General features: G+C 53.1%; 1 protein-coding gene across 1 annotated transcript in view; it reads right to left on the bottom strand.

The window, feature by feature from the left end:
- The window catches only part of TG (thyroglobulin), a 202,785-nt gene that overhangs the window by 137,757 nt on the left and 43,685 nt on the right, over positions 1 to 21,343 (bottom strand). Inside the window, exons 23-27 of the mRNA XM_037048581.1 lie at positions 17,202 to 17,318; positions 16,568 to 16,687; positions 15,253 to 15,357; positions 11,194 to 11,385; positions 5,937 to 6,101 (exon numbers count right to left, since the gene is read on the bottom strand). Coding sequence (XP_036904476.1) covers positions 5,937 to 6,101; positions 11,194 to 11,385; positions 15,253 to 15,357; positions 16,568 to 16,687; positions 17,202 to 17,318 — 699 coding nt within the window. The remainder of the gene's footprint in view (positions 1 to 5,936; positions 6,102 to 11,193; positions 11,386 to 15,252; positions 15,358 to 16,567; positions 16,688 to 17,201; positions 17,319 to 21,343) is intronic.

The following is a 21,343-nucleotide window of genomic DNA, read 5'->3' as shown; positions in this document are numbered from 1 at the left end:
AGTCCCCCGAGACCCTTGCCTCCTTGGCCAATGGGGATAGTAACTGTGAGGAAGGGGCCAATATACAGACTGTCTTCTGCAATATTTGACATGCACCCTATTATTGGTTGCCACCATTATTTAATTTATTTCTAATATTATTACGTTTTCTTTTCTGCCGAACTACACTCCCCTGGATACCACCCTGGGTGAGACTGGATCTGCCACGCCATTTCCTGATGTCCAGTTGCCTCTCTCATCTCTGTTCGGCCCTGAGATGCCGCCCACTCCCCCTATGGTCTTAAAGGTGCAGGACTGAGCTCAGAAAGCACAGATTCTGGAGGCCAACCACCCACACACGTCAGGAGACCGCTGGCTCACAGCTTGAGACAATAAAAATGATCACATTTGACCTTTAAGTATTAGTAAGAGCCGTGGATTATGGTAGCCAGCGATTATTAGGAACCTTAGCCAGTGACCCAACGTCATAATAAGCACCTTCCACGCACTGTCTGACTTCAGCCTCATAGGTCGGCATTTAATTTCCAGGTGGAGATCAAAATGCCGGAATTAAAATCCCATCTCTCTGGCTCCAAATCCCATGCTCCAATCACCACACTCAGGAAAAGGGAACACGCTATTTCAGAAATCTGTCCATCTCACATGGCAAGCATCCAGAAAGGTTAGTGTGTCCAGAGAGGTGTGCAAGAAAGAGCGAAGAGGTCCAGTTTGACACTGAACTAAATGGAAGACTCGGGTATTAAAGTAGCGAGTCCCCACCGCCAGGATGCCGTACTCGGGAGTGAGCCCCGAACACTGAGCTGCGCTTCCACTCGGTTCTGCTTCCAAAATGGAAATGAACGATGATGCTGGAACTCCTCGGGCTGCCCGACACTGAGGCGGTCTCCCGAAAGGGCCCACTCGGAACTCTCTCCCTGCCTCCTCCGGGGTGCGGGAGTCAGTTACAAACACACGGGGAGTGAAAACCTATGGTGTCCGGGAGATGTGCCCTTGGAATTCTGAAGTCAGAGGACTCACTCCACACAGGAGACCACACCGTACACTCCTGTGACACCAACACAGAGCGGGCCATCTGCTCAGGCTGTGCAATTTCCACTATGAAGTTGTGATAACATCTGTTTATTATGAAGGTCAGCTAGGAGACCTTGAACCTCACCATAAGGGAAATTAAAGAATTTTTAAAATGTATGTTTTTGTACCCCAAACTATTTGGAATAACTCTTTCAAAATATTATAGGTACAGTTTTTTTGAAACATAGATATAAAAAAATAAAACTTCAGGCCACGCATTATGATTCTTAGTCTGTAAAAGTTGGAGAAGTGAGATCTTACCTCTAGGGTACTTGGTTGCTCTCAGATCTGAGACTGAAACCAATAACCACTTCGAGACATAGTTGACCTTGGGGTAACTGAGCTGAGCATTAGACTATGGGCTTCCAACAACTATTCATTCAGATCCCCGTGCCTGGCCCTGCCCACGAGCAGCGACCCTTTACAAGGGAATTCCGAGAGGAGGGGCCCCGCCACTCAACAGTCCCTATGTCTGATGCGGGTGAGTCTCTGAGCCTTCAACATGGTCCTGAGGTTCTCGACTTCGTCTGGTAAGTGTGACCGGCTTTTTGTGGAGTGGAAAGAAAAATCCCGCGTGCCCTCCACTGCCCAGAGAAAAGCAGGCACTCCACACAGAAGCACGCAGGGATCAGGACACACTTTAGCCCAGAATGCACTGCGCTGTGCTAGGAACCAGCCCTTGTCACGCACTTGTGGTCCATCTCAAGACAACGGAGCCCTGCACCTTCCAGGCTGGTAAGCCTGAACCTCACCCTTGGTTTGGGCTCATTTCTACACAATTCAATCCAATGGAGTTCAGTTAAATTCTGCACACGAATGTTAGCACCTTGGTAGAGACAGTGACCACCTGACCAGCATCCACAGACTACTCAGTCCTTAGAAACATCTTTGTTTCCCCCAATGGCGCTAAGTATCAACATGATTGCCTAGAACCTTGTCTCCTTCCACCCAGCTAGTCTCTGTGAATTGCTTGAGCACACCACCTTCAGGAAGGCTTCCGGAAGTCACTGGCTGGGCTCTGTGCACAGCACTAACCAAACACCTGTCTTCAGGCTCCCACTTCACGGTACCTGTCCAGCTCCCTGAATGCGCCAGAGCTTCTCGAGGTTGGGAAGTGGGTCTTACTCCCTTTCACGTCACCCACAGCCAGCATAAGCCCTGCAGAGCACTGGTCATCACCGCGTAAATGAAAGCAAGGAGGAACGAATGAGGAAAGCAGAGCCGACGATGATACGCAGAGCCCACCAAGCGAAGCAGAGCCCCACCCGCCCAAGGACAGCCGCTGGCCGCCAAACTAGTTTCCCTGAGGCAGACTTCAGACCCTTCACTCCCCCTGCAAACTCCGCCGCTTCAGTGCTGCTGACTGTGAGGGGGCACACAGAGCCCCGGCAAACATTACGCCTCCTCTTCCCTGCTAACCAGTATTCTCGGGTAGACCGTCTGGGCTGTCCAGGTGTCTGTCCCACTCCTTCCATGACAGCTGGGTTAGACTGTCCCCAATACACAAACAGGCCTCCAGACTGACTCATCACCCCGCCCTCTGTAATCAAGGCTCCAGGCGCATGTACACATTTAGGGCCCTGGGGGCTTGGCGTGGAGCCAGACTCTCGAGGGTGGATAGGCCTCGTGTGGTCCTGGCTTCATAACACTTCGGCAGAGGTCATGAGCTATATCAGGTGGCCCGTTGGCATGCACAGTCTGGGAGTGGGCAGGGTTCTGCTCTGGACAACCCAGGGTTCAAGGCCACTTTTTACTGGCCACCTTCCCCTCACTGCATCACTTCCCTCATCTCTACTCTTATTTCTTGCTTTTCCTAACTAAGCTGTGCTTCTGGAAGCTTGTCCTGAGCTCTGCTTAGTGCTGAGCACACAGAAACCCACCACCAATGAAAGCTATTGCACAGGGCTGACAGGGTCACCCTGCTTGCAGGGACTCAGCAGACACTGAGTCTGGGGTCATCTGGCGACAATGAACATCGTGGATGCGTTGTAAGTTTCTCCACCAAGTTCCCAGCACCCTGAGATAATGACAGTCACCTATGCAACACGGACGCCTGTGACAGGGACACCAGCCACCAGGCTGGGCCTCGCCATTGCTCAGTAATGAGAAGCCTTTGAGACTCAGAATAAACCTGGAGTGGCTCTGCCTAGGCCTGTATTTCCTCTGGAATGTCAAGTCCCTGTGGGCATCAGAGAACATTTAATCTGCCTGGTTTTCACTCATTTACACTTCAAGACATTGTCAGAAATGAGACACATGAAATGAGAAATGAAAGCTCTCAGCCCCAGAGCTTTCTCAGCCTTTTTTCTGAGAAATAGGACAGTCGGTCCAGCCAACACCTAATCCTTGAACACATCCAGAGACACCGCCTGGAGGCTGAGGAGGCATGGACCCTTCACAGATGCCTCTCAGGCCAACCCAGGCACAAAGGTCAGACAGAAAGGAGTGAGTGAGCGAGCCCCACACTGCCCTCCTCGCAGCTGCTCACGCAGCTCCCGGCTTGTCCCTGCAGCTCACACCTGGCCTGGCTCTCCTGTCCCATTTGTCCCTTCCTCCAACCTCCAATCTGGGACATCACAGATATCCTCAGGCTGCCTGATACCCCCAGGACAGGATATCCTTCTTAAAGTAGCGACTGCACCCCACATGCACACTTATACACAGGACAGGAAATAACCCCCACACTTCAAAAGTCCTTTGGGAGTCGGCGCCCCCCAGGGAGGCCAGACGAGGGCACATTCTTCACGTCTTGGGCACATACCAAACACATGCTCCACGTTAGGCAATCCATGGTGGACCTATTGCCTGCGACTATTTCATCCGTCTTCTATCAAGTGCCTGTCTTCACCCTGGGCTACCTCTCAGAGTAACGCATACCACGTGTTGAAGATCCACTGTGTAAATGAGCTGCTTAATCTTGTTTATCCCACAAGAAACCAAGTGTCTCGGAACGTGCTCACCCGTATTCTGTATTCTCTGTGCCAGGTTTTGTGCGCAATGGTGTAAATGAAAACCTTAATAAGATGCAGTCCAGGTATAAAATACAACAAAAACAGTGACAGGTTTTTACAAAGGTGGTGTTGCCTCACATGGGCACTGTGCGTCGGCCACTCTGTGAGTCCGTCATGTATGTCTCAGGCCAGTGCCTGAACAGACGCGGCTAAGAACGGCACCTGGGAGCCAGACTGCCTGTGGCCAGCCCCCAGCCCTTCTACTGATGAGCTCTGGGACCTTGGGGAGACCTCCCTCCTGTGTGCCTCGTCTCTTCAGCTGTCCAACGGGGACAGTGGCAACCCCAGCACCGCCTCGAAGCGATGCTGAGGATCTGTGAGTTAATAAAGGAGAGGCCTGAGGGCAGGGCCTGGCTCACAGTGAGCAGGATGTGAGATGCTGCTGTTATTGCTACATGATCGTTACTGCTATCGTGGTCATTGTATCGTCCCCTGCATCATCACACAACACTGTGACACGGACTGCCACTGCCCCATTTTGACGGGCAAGCGATGGAGCCCCGTTAACTCACTCAAGGTCGCGTGCTGGTGTCCAAAGCTAGTGCTCAGCAGCCCAGGCAGGCGCTCTGCTGGGCTAGTGAGGCACACGGACAGGCAAGGCCCCACCTCACCGCACTGGCCACTGGCCTCCTCGGCAGAGCAATGTGCGGAGCAGGCAGGAAGCTCCATGAGCTGGTCTGGGAGGGCTCCCGGAGGTGGTGACTGTGAGTTTCCTACTGTGAGGACACTGAGAGCTGCAGTCTTGGAAAGCCCTCTGGGAGGCAGGAGGTCAGGGTCTCTCCCAGCCCTCTGAGGGTTCCACCAAGCCTGCCCCTTGACCCCCCTCCAGCCTGTCTCCTCCAGTCTGGCTGATATCTGCATGTGCGCTCACCCTCCCCCGCTCAGAGGTGGAGCCATGGCGTCTCCGCCACACTGAGTAGCTCTGTGTGGTCAACTGCAGCTCAGGACAGAGCAGGACCCACATTTCCCACACGGGGATCTGCTGAGACAGGGCAGCACAGGGCTTGGGAGCCAAGCCTGGAGACCTGACTGCCCCCTGGGGCCTCAGTGCTAACACCCCCTGGCCCCGTAAAATGAGGGGGTGGGCAAGCGATCTCAGAGGTGACTTTCAGCTCTAATGCTGAGATTGGGGGAAAGGCTGGAAGAGCCTCTGGAAGGAAGAGGGGGAGGAGCAAGTTCAGTGGTGGTTGTGTTGATGGAGCCCATGGAGTGGGGCCCACGATCCCTGCACCCCCTGTGATTAGAATGGACAGTGAATTGTCGCCACGGCAGCATAGGGTGCCCTGGGCATTGGCTGGGGAACGGATGACATTTTGCCATCACACATCTTCCACAGACTGTGCAGTTCCGGCCACTAAAGGGCAGGGTATTCCCCATGCCTGGACTTTCAGTCGGGCCACCTGCTCTGCTATGGCCACTGCAGTCCGATCCAAGCCCAATATTCATGAACCTGGCGAGTCTTTCCTGGCCCTCTGCTCACTCCACCATCCACAGGAGAATGTACTCATAGCAAAGAAGGACGAGAAACTGGGACGAGAGCAGGGCCAGGCCACCCCAGCCCTGTCCAGACCAGCCATCGGCCCCCAGGTGCACAAGTGAGCCAGACTGAGGTCAGCAGCGCCGCCCGGCTGAGGCCCCTCCCTCCGGCCAACTGGCAGCCTGGAGAGCCACCTCGGTGCCCCCTTTGCAACGCTGCTGAGATGCCGGGGACGTTTCCTCCGCATCTGTAGCACGGCCTCTCTGCAGAAGTACAAACCACTCAGGGCGTGGGGAGAGCTCCCAGGAGAGCAGCAGAACACCTTGCCGGAGAGGAAAACTATTCTGAGGGACCACGGGCAGACGGCAGGGACTTACTCTTGAACTCCTGGCCTCCCAGACGCAACATCACCTGGCGGCTCCCCTGGTCGTATGTCACACCAGGACATGTGGCATTCGCCTTGGCCTCGGAGGGGTCCCTCCAGTCTTTGATGTTGCAAAGCAGGACGTCGGGGGAGCTGAGCAGCCCACAGATGATGGGACCTGCAGGGTCACGAGAGGGAGGGGAGGTTGATGTGATAGGAACAAGCAGAGTCCTCACAGAGACTGACCTCAGTGCCCCTATAGGCTGGGGACAGGAGACAGTTTCTTGGGAGTGGACAGGGACCCTAGGGCTCAGGAGCCTGGTTTTAAACTGGGTTGTTCTTCCCTGAGAGTTGGGTTGCTGTCTTCCAGGCAGATTCCCACAGGAGGGGCAGCCAACACGCCTGCTGACCCTTCTCTCCCTCATTAGAGCCCTCCTTCATGGGTCGCAGTGACGACGACGTCTCGTGTGCCACCGTGCATCTTTCCCCCACAGCCCGCTGCCCCTGCTTTCTACCCGCACCCAACAGCAATCTTGCCGAGACTTCAATGAGCTGAATGGCAGCTTCTCTCCCTCTCTCTCCCTTACCCCCCTCACACACACACACACACACACACACACACACACACAGAGGAGATCATTCTCAAAGGGACTGAGAAAGAAGTATTCAGATTCAAAGTCAGGAACTATCCCAAATGCAGAGGTATGCCCGTTAGCACAAGCTCCCCTGGTGGGAAGCGAGCTCCTTGTCCCTGGAGGCATCCAAGCAGAGCCCATGCTCCCTCGTGCCTGGGACACATGGAGAGAAATCTACAACCAGGGGAAGCACTGGACTGTTTTCTCTTGAGTACGTCTTCTCATTTTGCGTTTTCAAAACCTGCCCTATGAGGATGGCTTTGTTTGGTGTCAGGAGGACCATCCCCGGTCTGGCCGAATTCCACAGCGACTTTAGCTACATCTCTGCAATGTGCCAGTTGCTGTGTATGTGCTTTAAGTGTGTTAATCCCCTTCATTCTTACCGACATTATTATTTCCATTTTCCTGATGAAAAAACAGAGTCTCGTATAAGTTCATTGCCCAAATTTACACAGACCTAGAAATAATTTATAGATCTATTCAGCTGCATAATCTTCTTATGTGATTCAGTTGTTCAGACTCTCCTGGGAAAAAATATGGACCACCCCACAAGCCCTAGTCTCTTCCTCTCTTGGTTTATGTCCAAATCCAGATGCAGCTTCAAACCCATCTCTCACCAAAATGTGCCCAGAGTAGAAGACTCACACACGCCTGGCTGCTGGATCTGACAGGAGTCTGCCCGCCCCCCTCTGGCCACTGCTCCGCTGCGGCAGCAGCAGCAGCATCTCCGTGTAAAAAAATCTACCTTAGAGTTCCTCTAACACGGTGGTTCTCAAGCCAGGGCACTTAGACTGATCCATAAAGAATGCTGGGAGAGTTGTAGAAATGCTCGTTCTTTGGCCCCAACCCCGGAGTTCCTGATACATCGTGGCGGCGGCGGGGGGATTGGTGTTCGTAAATGGCACCACAGATGCAGGTGGCTCTAGTACACAGACAGATGCCAGATCCCCTGACCTGGAGGGACCACTTCTCAGATGAGGAAACGGAGGCAGGAAAGCGAGGGCGGTCTGGCCGGTGGCGAGAACAGGAATGGCCAGCCAGCAGTGGTGTGCCCTCCAGGCCCAGGCAGCCAGGCAGTCAGAGCCCGCCGAGGGCCCAGAGGAGATCTGAGTGCCAGGCCAGCCCGTCCCCAGCCAAAACACTCACAAAGTCAAACAAGTGCAGGTGTGCTGCCCCTCTGCTCCCAGACCTCGGGAGAGAAGCCTTCTTCTCTAGGTGCAGGAGTATCAATGAGAACGCTGAGAGGCGGGGCCAGCTGGACAGCAGAAGCCACCTCACTGGTTCCATTGCCAGCTGCCCTCACACTCCCGTGGCCCGTGACCCTGGGGCCATGGGAGTCCCTCTGAACCCCAATTCCAAGTAGTGTTGACTGAAATGTAGGAAGCATCACGTATGTTGCTTGACTGGAAGCATCCCGAATGTTCCTGAATAACTACCAGTAGAGATTAAGCCATTTAGGGGCTGGAGGTAGGAAGGGGTGAGAGGTGGGAAGAGGCTGGAGGGATTGGAGGGGAGAAGGGAAGAGGGGGAGTCCACCCAAAAGTTAAATGGCTTCCCAGATGGCAGGGAAAGGATGGAGCAGGACTCTGCCCCTGGTCATCAGCGGATCCAGCCAAAGCTTTATAGTTAGAAGGCTAAGCCCGCCCGTCAGACAGGACTGGGAAAAACATCTGCCCGACGTTTTATGTCTGTCTCGGAGAGAGCTTAACTCACAGCTCGGCGAGGCGGCCGTCCCACCGCCCAGAACCCACAGATCACTGGTGACGCTTGCCGGGAAAAGCGATCAGGCCGCCAGCCAGAGCGGAGTGGAAAAAGGGTTTTGTGGGCCTGCTGCTCCGCGGAACAAAATAACTCTTCCATACATGATCCTAAGGAAAATGAGCTCAGCCTTTCCACCTTGAAAAGCCATATGGTCTGGTGAGTCATCAAGCCTCTGGGGAGACTGGTGTCTGCAGAAGAGACATTTAGCTCGAATGAGGCAGAAGGCTCCCTGGATTTGAAGTGTGGTGTCTCTAAATACATGTATACATAACGACATGTGTGTACATACATGCACACTATATACACATGTAAGCATTCACGTGTGTGTGCACATATCCACCGTCTATCTGTCCTTTGCTTATCTAAATCTCAGCATGACGCTCACCATATAATCACAGAGCACTAAACCTACAAGGAATGTTAGGGTGCCACTTACCCCCATCCAGCTTCCCACCCCACCACACCAACACAACATCCTCATTTCAGCCACCCTGACGGCTGTGAGCTAAAGTCTGCACTTCTCAGTCACCACCTCGGGACCAGGGAGAGATGGCTATTTCATCCCGCCAGAAGCTATAATCCACCAGGGAGGTGGACAGGTGAGCTCGGATACGAAGAGAAGAGACAGAACGCTGCTTCGGGAGGAGAAATTGTACAAACTGATATCAAGGTTGGGGAATCTAGCATTGGGGGTGGAAGCAATTAAGATAGTAACACAACTGGCAAAAATACTACTACTACTACTACTACTAATAATAATAATACAGTCCAGATTCCAGACAGCAGAAGCAGGGGTGAACTTAATCTCCATCCCCAATGTACTAAGAAAGCAGCAGCAAGAAATGGGAGTGATGAATCAGTGCAGGGAAAGAGAGCGTGGAGAGGGATTCAGCATGATTCCCAGATTCTCGGCTGTGCTCTGCCCTGAGACAGAATTTGTAACAGAAGCAGGTGGTTTAGGGTAGAAGCTATCCACCCCTGCAGAGACGGGCTGACTTTGAGACCCTGGCAGGACATCCCAGGTATCTGGGCAGACCGCAGATGAGTGTGGGCACCTGGGCCTCTGCAGAGACCCAGGAGGGGTGAGGGCAGAGCCGGCTGATGATTAAGCTTCAAAGGAACGTGCTCAAGAGACTGCACGAGACGGAGGGGACTGAGTAAGAGGAGGATGCCAGGAAAGTTGGGAGAAGCAAATTTAAAGAGCTGGGAAGTGGTCGGCGGTGTCAACAGCTAGAGACAACCAGGCCAAGGAGAACGGGCAGACAGAGCTGTAACTGGGGAGGAGCTATGGTAGGAAAGGAGAGAAACAGAACCAGAGTTGGAGGAAAGACCCAAGGTCAAGAGCTCTGTGACGTTGTGCTCCTTTCAGCTTTTAAGGAGGCTGAGAGTCTAAGAACTCTGGGCTTGTGGCATGGGGGCTGGTGAAGGGGGTGGTTGAGGACAGGCAGGGTGGAGAACAGGACCGACGGAGGAGGGAAAGGGCTCTCTAGCACCCACCAGGCGGGGTTTGCTCTCTCGGGAGGAACGCTCTGCAGGTGCTGGATAGGTGCTGGCCTCATCACAGGTGCTACAGAAGGCAGGTGCTTTACGAATGTTTGCTCACTGAGAAGCCCAATGTCACAGTTATTCTCCCAAACACACATCGTCTCCCTGCCTCTATCTCAGCTCACACGAAGGCCTACCCTGGACCAGACTGTCTCTCTTCTCTCGCCATCTAAGCACTGCCCAACCCACAAAAAATACCCCACATGTCTCCTCTTCCAGGAAGCTTTCCCTGACTACCAAGTCCCATTGGTATCTCCCTCCTCTGCACTGCAAGGCTCTCATGGTCTCGATACTCCTGCTGCCTCATTAATCCAGCCTGGTGCACAGCAGTGAGTAGTGCACGCTCCCTGATGGTGGCACAAATGGACGAGTGGGGGTCATGGTCCTTTCACGGCACCCCTGCCTCCCCAACCAGGCTCTAAGCTCCTTTTGTCTATTTCCAACACCCAAGCACACTGGACTTCACATATATGGTGGTCACCGGAAGTGAGGTCACGGAAAGACTATAAAGGCTACTCCAAATTGGTTTTAATCTTCAGAATTCTCCATAAGCTGAATGTAACAGCCCCATGGGTGGTGCAGCTGCGTCCCTCTGTTACTAAATGCATAGCATACAAGGGGCCAAACCCACGTGGGGCCCATTGTATTGGTAACAGTCGTTCCGCAGGTACGATCATTATCGGTATTGTCATCCGTATTTCATGGGCAGGCAACCTGTACCTTAGTTTAAGCAGCTTGTCCAATAGTGCAGAGCCAGCAAGTGACAGGACAGTAAGTGCCTTCTTTACCACCAGTCTGCACAGCCAAGAACATGGATTTATTTCTACAAACAGAAGTCCACCCCCCACTGTTGAGAGATGGCAGAAAATCCCAGTCCCAGTGCTCACAGAACCCGGCATTCTGTCAGCACTCAGCAGACAGCCCTTGAGTGAGTGACCCTCGATGCTGGGAACAATGGACATGTTCTGAGTGGGGTGGCCGGCCCAGGCTCCAGCCCGGTAGGGAGGTGCTGTCAAAGATGCACCTGGGCTTGGATCTTGGCTCTGTCGCTTGGCAAGCCCTGTGTCTAGGAGCAAATGGTTTAAATTCTGAGCCTCAGTTGCTCAGTCTGTAAAACGGAACTCATAATACCTCCTCTGAAGACATTGATAGAAAAAAAATGGTATCACAACGTAAAGGCATGTGCCATGTCGAGAGAGGCACCGTGTGTCCCTGACCTTGTATACCCCCTCACACATGGATGCGGTCACCTCATGCCCATGAAGTCTCCCTGTTATACACCCTGGCTTCTGTGGCCCCGTGTTTCCCACCCTTTGTCAACTATGTTACCTCCACGGACTTGCGTGAGGATGAAGCCGTCACAGCATGCATCACGGTCACATGCAAGAAGGCAGAAGAGATGAGCCTCTGTCAGACTGGTCCCTGAGGCTGCGAACACAGTGGGGCTGTACATTCCAGAGAGTGTATTCTGGAAACCAGTCGGTTCGAAGATTTTCTGAGTCCTTGTGGTGAATTCTTGTCCTGGGGAAAAGGCAGAAAAAAAGCTTTTTTAAAAAAAATATTTTTCATATTTATATATCTTTAGAGGGGAAGGGAAGGAGATAAGGAGAGAAATATCAATGTATGGTTGCCTCTCGCGAGTCCCCTGCTGGGAACTGGCCTGCAACCCAGGCATGTGCCCTGACTGGGAATCGACCGCGGTCATGTGCGGTCGATTCACAGGCCCGCGCTCAATCCACTGAGCTACACCAGCCAGGGCAAAAAAAGCTTTTAAAGATCTTAAACCAATGCAGAGTTTTCTGTGCCATGAAACTCGGAGACATGTCTGTGCAGGTGGAACATGGAGCCAGCGGCCAGGACAAACACCCATGACCCCTCGGCCCTCGGAGGGTCTAAAGGTGATGTGTGGAGAGCTGGCACTTGTTACTATCTGCAGGATGACCCGCCGATACTGAGCTCCAACCACACCCACAGACGCCATGCCACGGGCCTCGCCTGCAGGACCTCATCGTGCTTCACCGCCCTGAGAGCTCCGTTCAACCTGCTCTGCGACCCCGTCTGTTTCAGTAACGCAGCGTGTGGGGCAGGAAGCTGGGCCCCGCATGCTGGTTGATCGAGTTTCCCCCGCACGTCACTGCCTTGTGCCTGCACCCAACAGGTGAAGGCAGAGCAGCGAATGCAGAGAAACGGGCCTGGACACAATGCGCCTCAGCCTGCGTTCTTCCTCTCACCTCAGACTGGCCACTGGCTCTGGCTCCAGTGTGACAACTGTGATTTCCCCTTTTCTTTGTGTTTCGGGTCCTCGGCTCCATAACTCAGGTGTCCCTACCCTTCCCTGCACCTGCCCCCACCAAGCTACCTGCTTGTATGTTTCCTGAGGTGGGTTCAGCATGTCTCTTTTTAAACCGTAGGGTTTTCATTTTCAATGGAACTGTTACTGTTTCCTTGGCCCTCTAGTTACAGTGTTGCAGCTGAGGTTCTGCCCGTCCCTGTCCCGACTCGACTTCTCCAGTCAGCCCTGTTTCCTTTCGGAGCCTCACTGTGCACATGTGGGATGATGCACCACACTATAGCCGAAGTGCATGTCCTGCTATTACGTCCTTTGTGCGTTTGGGGGAACAGAGCCTCACCCAGCTAACAGCGTTGCCTCGGTGCACACAGCTGGTGGGCGCCTGGGCTCGTCACCACTCCGGCCTCCCACCACCCGGCACTCACTGTTCTTAACTGCCTCCTGCACCCGGAGCCAGCATGGAGTGTGCAGAATGAGGCCCAAGTGCACAAGCTGCAGAACAAGGCAGACCTGAGTGGGAACTCCTACAGCACCCAGCTATCAAGTTCCTAATTCCTGAGAGCCTCAGCTTACCCATCTGCACGATGGGGATGACCGTGTGTGATCCTCATGGATATTGAGCGGACGAAAAGACAGGCTTATAGAAAAGGCTGAGCCCTGAGCCCAGCCCTCAGTGGATACTCAGCGGCTATCTTGCAGGTCTCCAAAGGGCCGCTGTGTACTCCCTGCGTGGGCTGGCTCACTCCTCCCTTCTCCCAGACTAGCCAGCAAAGCCCTCGCTCATCCTTTACCAAAGCCCAGCTAAACCTAAAGGGTCCCTCCCTTCAAGTCTTGCCCCGAGGTCCTGGTTGCACCTGAGGCTCCCTCTTTCTGGACCTGCTCTGTGACAGAGGGGACGGGGCTACACAGCCTCCGAGGAGCCTTCGAGCACTGCCTTCTTCTGATTCTGAATGATCTCCAGGCCACTCCTCCATGGTAAAGGCTGCAGACTTGAAGTGCGTGCAGACAAAGGATGGTCTGGTTCCAACACCAAATCAAGCTGTCTTGCCCTCTAGGTCAGTGACCCCCCCACCCCCACCTTTCTGACACCAGGGACTGGTTTAGTGGAGGACAATTTTTCCACGGACCAGGGTCAGGGGGATGGTGTGGGGATGATTCAAGCACATTACGTTCCGGCTCACCTGCTGCCATGCGGCCCAGGTCCTGGCAGCCTGTACCAGTACCAGTCCTTGGCCCGGAGGTTGGGGACCTCTGCTCTGGGCCACATAAGCTCAGGCATGTGAATGAATGTGCACGTCTACCTACCCAGTTGCCACAGACTGTGCTGGGGACATGCAAAAATGTGTCCTTTCCCCTCAGCTGTGACATTTTATTCCCGTTGTGCCGAAAGACAAATTTAAAAGTCACCCCTGATCACAGTGGGTGTCGGACCCCAGATTCAGTTTCCTTTAAGCCCCTTCTCTTCCCACTACACTGGGGTCCAGGATGGCTGGGTCTCCACATTTTACAATTAGAAAAATAGAAAATTTTTCTGCTTAAAAAATAGAAACTTTTTTAAAAGCCAAAGACAAAAATAAAAAGAAACAAATAAAAAACAGTCCTGCCCTTGATTAGTTTGGCAGCAAGTACGCTCCACAGCTTCCTTTGCAATTTTCCCCACAGTGTAAACTTTCGGGGGGGAGGAGAGCAAACACTGTCAAAGACATATAATTGCATTTTTTTAAATGTGATAAAAGACCAAGGTATAGTTTGAAGAAGAAAGTTGAGGGGCTACTCACTGTATTTCTCTTCCTTTTGAGAAAATCATCTCTATGCTTTGCTGTCTTTAAAGTGGAATAAATACTGGGCAGGAGTCCTAGGAGCCCTGGCCCCAGATCAGAGCCTGCGCTCTGCTGGACTCACTGTCCCAGGGGAGCCACCTCCGACACAGGACGGAGGCAGGAGGTGGAAGAAGGACTAGAGACAAAAACACCGGCGCGTGTCCCCACTGAGGACGGAGGTCAGATGAGGCTGTGGGCTGGGCGGTGGCATGGTCCCCACTTGCTGCAAGCTATTCGCAGCATAAGTCTGAAGCTGCTGGGAGCCAGGCCTCCTGCCCTGAGTTACCGACCTAAGAGAATGACATCCTGCCACCTCTTGTCGCAGCCTCCAAGTCCCTGTTCAGACCCCCTTGATTGTCTCCCGGTCCCCAGCCTTAGCCCTGGGTCAGCAGGAATGAACACAAATGTAGAAATCTCCTGCACCTTCTATTTCCACAGGCCAAACACTGTCCCGAAAGCCTCACACAGGTCCTCTCATGACTAGTGACACCTGTCCTACTAGAGAGGAAACATGGAAGCCCAGAAAGTCTGGGAACGTGGCCCCAGATCGCAGGTCACACGGCTGGCGCATGGCAGAGTTGGCACAACCCAGCAGGCAGCTCCAGTGTCCCCACCCTGACATCTGGCATCCCTGAGAAGTGGTGGAAGGGCAGGATCCCGCCCTGCCCTGAGGCATCGGCAAGGGTGGATGGTTTTAAAAGCCCCCAGGCAGCGCTCGGGCACGTGCAGCTGGAGGAGGTGCGGAGGCCTCTGGGTGAGGACAGGGGAAGGGCTTGGAGGTTTGGACGGGTTGTGGGAGCATCCCACTGCTTCTGAGGGCTGGGGATCAAAGGTCAGGAGAGTGAAGCTCCATGCGGGGAAGGCCCGGAAGGCCCGGCTGCAGGAACCCCGTGCCCAGACGCTCCCGGGTCACAGGCAGCCTCCCAGGGTTGTGTGGGGCACAGAGTCCGGACTCTGCACTGTAGTTTCTCCCCGGCAGAATGGCCCTCCCCATCCCTGTGTGAGGCTCAAGCATGCGGGTACCAATGCGAACGACATGAAAGGTCCTCAGCAGCGGACTGTCTGAGGAGGACAGCGGAGACAAGTCTGCCCAAGGAGCAACGGAGCGAAGGGAGGGAACCGGGCTCCGTGTGTGTGTGTGTGTGTGTGTGTGTGTGTGCGCGCGCGCAGGGGTCTGGGGGCGGTCTGGCTCCTCCTGGGTGCGCCTGCTGGGAGGCAGCCCCTAACATCAGCCAGGTAAAGCCGCTGAGTCCAGAGCTGCCATTCCCGCCCACTTACCCTTCTTCAGATACGCGGCCAGCGAGTCCGGATCCCGGCTCCTCACTTTCACCTGGCAGCTGAGACCGCCAAAGCCCGAGGCCTGCGAGTTCCCCATTGCGTCTTCTAGCTGGAGATGCGAGAGGCTGCGTTATCACATCCCGTGATAGCTAATTCGGCAAATATTTATCGGCCCTAAGCACGGCGAGGCCCTGGGCTGATGAAGGTAACAGAGGAACAGTCCCTGAGCACAACTTCCTCCCGGTCTACTGGAGCACACCGACAGTGAGCCGACCCTTCCAGCCCCAAGTCCCAAGTGTCACTGCACAGACACGTGCCACTCAAGGGAGGGTGGTGACAGAGGAGGGACAGATACATCCCATGGAGAACAGGAAGCTAGGAGAGTGCTGACACTTAGGGGCCCGCCCCCATCCGTGTGCCTCCAGGATGTCGTGAACACACGCGCACGTGTAAGCACAGGTACAGGATAAAGGGCATGCCAGGTACTCCTGTCGATGCTGCTACGAAACGGCTAACCAATGTCCTTAATGAGTGCACGCCAAATTACGTACATCCGTAGAAGGGACTGGTACGTGCCGTTAAGAACAACAACGTTAATTAGTGAGATACAGGGACAAAAATACATATTGTACAATGTTAGCAAATAAACAAACAAACAAAGAGATGTTTGTAATGCACAGAAATTTCCTGGATGGATCCAGAAGGAGCTGGGGAGCAAAATGCAGGTTTGCGTGGGTTGACGGCCCAAGGAGTTAGGAGGCAGGAGTGTGTGTGGCTTTGCTGCAATGCCCACCTGCCCTAATTCTCAGGAACGATGAAATTGCCAGTATTCTACCAGCTTTGACTCACAGAAGCAGCTGTCTCGTGAAGTTCTAACTAAAAATGTAGCTGTTTTCTGTTCAAGCCATAGTCATACTTCTACAATGGGAAGGAGTGTCTGCCGGGGTCCAGGGCTGGGAGGGGCCATGGGCGCTCAGGGCTCTGGACGACGACCGGTAGTGACCAGTGCCCAGGGTGCCCCGTGAGTAGGCTGGTGGGAACAGAAGGGGACACTCGTCCTTGACATTCCCTCTTGACCCCCGTGTCAGGAGGCAACACTGCTCAGGGGAGCTTGCCTCGCGTCCATGTCACCACGAGCCATCACAGTTTGCCGCTGGCTCAATCTTCCAGAGTCTCATCGCTTTGAAGAAATGGAGGTAACATGGGGTCTGCTATGGACAATGTCATCCCTTTGCCTAGTCAGCCCAGTGCGGATTCAGTCAGCCTGTGTCCAACAGGCAGAGGAGAGGCAGACGTGCCACCTGGCAGCAACGACTCACCTGACCAGAAGCTGTGCAGGCGATGTTGTCACTTGTCCAAGTGTAGAAGTCACATGTGACATCTGGTCCCACTGCGGACACCGTGAGGAAGCTGCAGGACTCATCCGAGGCACAGTCTGCAAGCACCAGGGACCGTCACCCATCTGTCCCCCCAGGTGATGCTGAGGGCAGATGGACAGCCCCCCACACACACACACACACAAACACACTGGCCTGCAACACGGGATGACAATGACTATCCGTAGATGACTACAGGGTTATGAGATACTCCTTACTCAGACACGCGCTCAGTCAATAAATGGCAGCCGTCACTGCCCCTCTCTGGCCTCACGGTTAAAACAGGCAGATGTACAGCCCAACTCAGACACGTAGCTCCGTAAGGAACCAGTGCCGTCCATTCTGCTCCTGAATCTTTGGTGTCACATTGTCCTTGGCCTACAGTGGACGCATGATAAACCCTGAATGAAATTACGCATTAAGAGTACCTCTGGGGGATCAGCTGACTGCAAAGTGTTTGGATAAAGTGTATTTTCCGTGACAGCGTCAGCAGTTTTGTTTGATTTGCCTTGTAGATCAGCAGAACATATTTCAATGCCACCCCCTGGAAGCCCACCTCCCCACACCCCTTACCTGCCAAGCACTGCGCCAGCGGGGATTCCGAACCAGGAACCTTGGACCTGACTCCCGTGGCCACGTCAGCACTGAACATCACCTTAGATCCTGGGGCCTGCTCAAATTTCTGCATCACTGAAAGATAGTGTGAAACTCATGAAATCTGATGCACAAGCCTTGAAGCCAAGAAGACTGCTAGGTCAAGAAGCCACCTTCTGTCACAGCCCTTGGTCACACAGATGTCCCATGGGGAGAATTCCTTCTAAGTTCGGCCCAGCATGCTGCTTCCTGTGTATCAGTGAGAGCTACTACTTCTGTCTCCACTTTTCTATCTCACTGGCAGGCAGTAAGGAGAAAATGCAATATTACATTAGTCCTTACAACTCATCGTTTCTCATGGGTAGTGATTTTGTATCTAAAGTGATATTTCCCTGTCCTTATTTCTAGGCGCTAATTATATCTTTTTTTTTTTTTAATGAAAATTTTCTTTTTAGTCCTGACTGGTGTGGCTCGGTGGACTGAGTGCTGGCCTGTGAACCGAAGGGTCACCAGGTTGACTTCCAGTCAGGACACGAGCCTGGGTTGCAGGCCACATAACCGATATGGGGCGTGCAAGAGGCAACTACACAGTGATGCTTCTCTCCCTCTCTTTTACCCTCCCTTCCCTCTCTAAAAATAAATAAAATCTTTGAAAAAGAAAAGAAAAAAGAAAATTTTCTTTCTGTGGAACTACTTGACTTCTTTCTGGAAAGAGGTAAGTTGTTTTTAAAAAGACAAATAGAACACGTGCATGTGGGTTCGGGGAAATCCGAAAATGTGGCACGTGGCTGGGGCACTTCTGTGACAGTGTTTGTTTAAATGGGAACTCGCGTGTGTTTTCCTAGCTGCCGCCCACACACCCGAGCTCTGATCTGGGGGGACTCACACAGTCACATGCTCTCGGAACCAGATGAGGGAGGAAAAAAGTGCAATTTCTCAAGGCTACGAGACGTGGAACTCCCGCTTCACCAAGTGAAAAAGGCATCGTGATAACTCTCCAGGAACGAGCTTAATCTCACAAGCCAAATTGCCCAAGGATGCCACTATTTTGCCATAAACCAAGCCCCAAAGCACATGGGTACTAGTTTTTCTCAGATATACGAGTCATTATAAGCATGTACGCACGCACTCATTCTCATACGCATCTACTGCTTTATAAAAGTGATTGTGTCTGGGTTGGTTTTCGTTATGTCAATAAATTAATTCAAGGTCATGCAAAGCGATCTCTTCTTGACTTTCATAATAAGTGCAGGAAAAAAGTTGATTCCTTTTGGGATCAGGTTGGGAGAGGGGAGTGCTAATATAATAGAAATGACATGCTTTACGTCTTCAGAATTGTTCGACATAGAAAGGCATTCTAATTTTACAAAGTGGCTTTCACGCCAGTCGTGGAAGTTGTCAATTTCGTGTGCTCAACCCACACTTAGCCCCTGCTCTCCTCTGCCCTCTCGCCCTCTCTCTGCAATTTTCACACTCCTGTTATCATTCGCAGAGACTGCGATTGCCAGTCCCGCAAACACTGTGTTTCCTGTACCGGTGTGTCCTTGTGGCTTGACGGGCATAGACCAGAACCTCACAACATTCTAGAAGACAAAATAAGATCAGAGAAGTCTTTCAGTTTTCAGTTAAAGTCTTTGCAGTCATGAAAACGCGTGAACTGAGGACCTCAGGAGACAGCCCCTGGCTTTTGGGAAAGGGACGCCTGGGTGATACAGAGCTTCACTCTGCAGCGCTCTGAGAAGAAGCACACGGCCAAGCAGGACAGAAACTGTCTGTGAGCTGGGCTGCCAGTGGCTCCATGGAGTCTTGAGTTGGCTCTCAGGGTGGTCACCCTGCTGCTATAATTTCCCACAGGCCAGACTGCTACTCAGCACAAACATGCAGGGTCTTGGGGACAGCACAGAAGGTCACCATCAGAATGCATTTGATCATGATTCTCAGTATTTCCGTGCCTGTTTCTTTCCAAGACAAGGACAATGTTCCAAGAATATCTGAACCCCCACTGGCTAGGAGAATGACAGGCATATTAGTTTCCTGTCTATTAGACGAAAGGATGGATGGATAGAAGGAAGAACAGACACGTGAACAGACAGATGACCACCGAAATCCCCACAACACCAGGAAATCTGGAAAGCATGTTACGAAGGTGTTCTCTGAGCATCTCCATCCCCTGGTTGTGAGGATTAAACAGCACAGCACGGAACGCCCGACACATGGGAAGGACTCAGTGGGCACCAGGTCCCTGTGCCGCCTGCAAAGGCACCTGCCTAAGTGCTGGGGCTTGTAAAACCGGCTGCAGGAATTCAAGTGACAGGAACAATTCATTCATTCTGACAACAAGCACCATTGCCCTGGAACAGAACAAAAGGTATGATACAGTTCTAGCCCCAAAGGAGAGTCCAGTCTAACAAGGCCAAGGCCAGAGCAGAGGCCGAGGTACGTGGCTTTACTATATTCCGGGAGCAACGCAGGACCTCCGGACAGTCTCAAGGGGCTTTGCATGAACAGGACTTCCTTTGAGAAAAACTGCACGGAATGCGTCCAGTAGAAAAATCATTGGAGGGGGCAAAACCGGCTCAGGACGGAGTTTGGAGGCTACGGCCGCATTCCCTCTGGGTGCTAACCCAGGCCTGAACTAAGTGGGGAGAAGGGGGTGGGGTGAAGAGGGGGCACTTCCTCTCAGGCAGAGACCTGCTGGGGAAGTTATACAATGGAATTCTACGGCTTTTTCAAGAGGACAGAACTGAGAGTGCCATTTCACTTCCAAAGAGACGGTCCTCTAAAGGCAAGCGAGAGGATTCTGAAGAAAAGCTTGTCGACACCCCAGCGGGGGCCCGACTCCCTCACGTGGAAACCCTGCTGCACATTCAGAGAGGGCGGCCAAGCCCTGAGCTCCGCTCACTAAACCCGAGGTGTGGAGGCTCTACTGTGGGCTCTTCCTAAGCCCCAGAAGAACACAGGGCAGAACGAGAGACGCTTGACAAAGCGCATGTTGCCATCTGCGGANGAGACGGTCCTCTAAAGGCAAGCGAGAGGATTCTGAAGAAAAGCTTGTCGACACCCCAGCGGGGGCCCGACTCCCTCACGTGGAAACCCTGCTGCACATTCAGAGAGGGCGGCCAAGCCCTGAGCTCCGCTCACTAAACCCGAGGTGTGGAGGCTCTACTGTGGGCTCTTCCTAAGCCCCAGAAGAACACAGGGCAGAACGAGAGACACTTGACAAAGCGCACGTTGCCATCTGCGGACAGGGACGTGGAGGGGGCTGAAGTTGAGACACAAGCACTTCAGGGATGATCCCAGAATGGCCAGGAGTCACCAGGCCCTCGGTTGTGAAGGACAGCAGAGACCTGCCGGCCTGACCCCTTAAAGCCTTCCAGCTCTCACGCCCCTGGCTACCGTATCTGCCCAAGAGGAGGAACGATGGAAAAAACTAATGACTTCCGTTGGATTTGCAAATCTACCCATGGAAACTGATACACACAGATCCCTGGGACTCTGCGGTGCTTTGCCAGAGGAGAGAAATGATTGGTCTGGGCATTAGAAAATGAAATGTTCTCACTTGCGTTTTCCGGTGTTTTAAGTTATCAGCTGCACCAGCTTCCCTAGAGAGCAGTGTGGCTACGTGCACAAGGGTGCATGTGTTGTGTGTGTGCAAGTGTGCACATACAAGTCTGTCTAATAAGGAAACAAATAAATCCAGGCAGGAGCAGATGCGCAATGAAAGGAATGGGTTTAAGGGCCAGACACACACCCACTCAAGTCAGTGAAACACTCTTTGCCTCACTTTCCTCAACTAAATGATGGGGCTGACGACATCTGCCCTTTGCCTCCTCACTGAACAAGTTTCCATGTGATCACCTAGAGAAACCACCTGGCACGGGCCTGGCACCCTGAGAGCCCATGTGTGTCCTCCCTCTCCTTCCATAGACAGCTGAGTGGCACTGGCAGCCGGGGCTTGCTTCCCTGCGTACAAAGGCAAGCCACAGCCTTCGAGCAGCAGAAGAGATCTGAAGACAGGAGGGTGGGACGAGAGGCCCTTGCAGATTGTCTCAGCCTGCTCCCTGGTCAGCAGATGAGGAGACAAGGCAACTAGTACTGAGACCACTAGTCATTCCGAGATA

Source organism: Sturnira hondurensis, unplaced genomic scaffold (assembly GCF_014824575.4).
Source record: "Sturnira hondurensis isolate 20B ecotype Veracruz unplaced genomic scaffold, ASM1482457v3 Scaffold0006413, whole genome shotgun sequence".
In the NCBI taxonomy this organism is placed as follows: Eukaryota; Metazoa; Chordata; class Mammalia; order Chiroptera; family Phyllostomidae; genus Sturnira; species Sturnira hondurensis.
The sequence above is the reverse complement of the archived record's forward strand: the minus strand, read 5'-3'. Positions and strand labels throughout refer to the sequence as shown.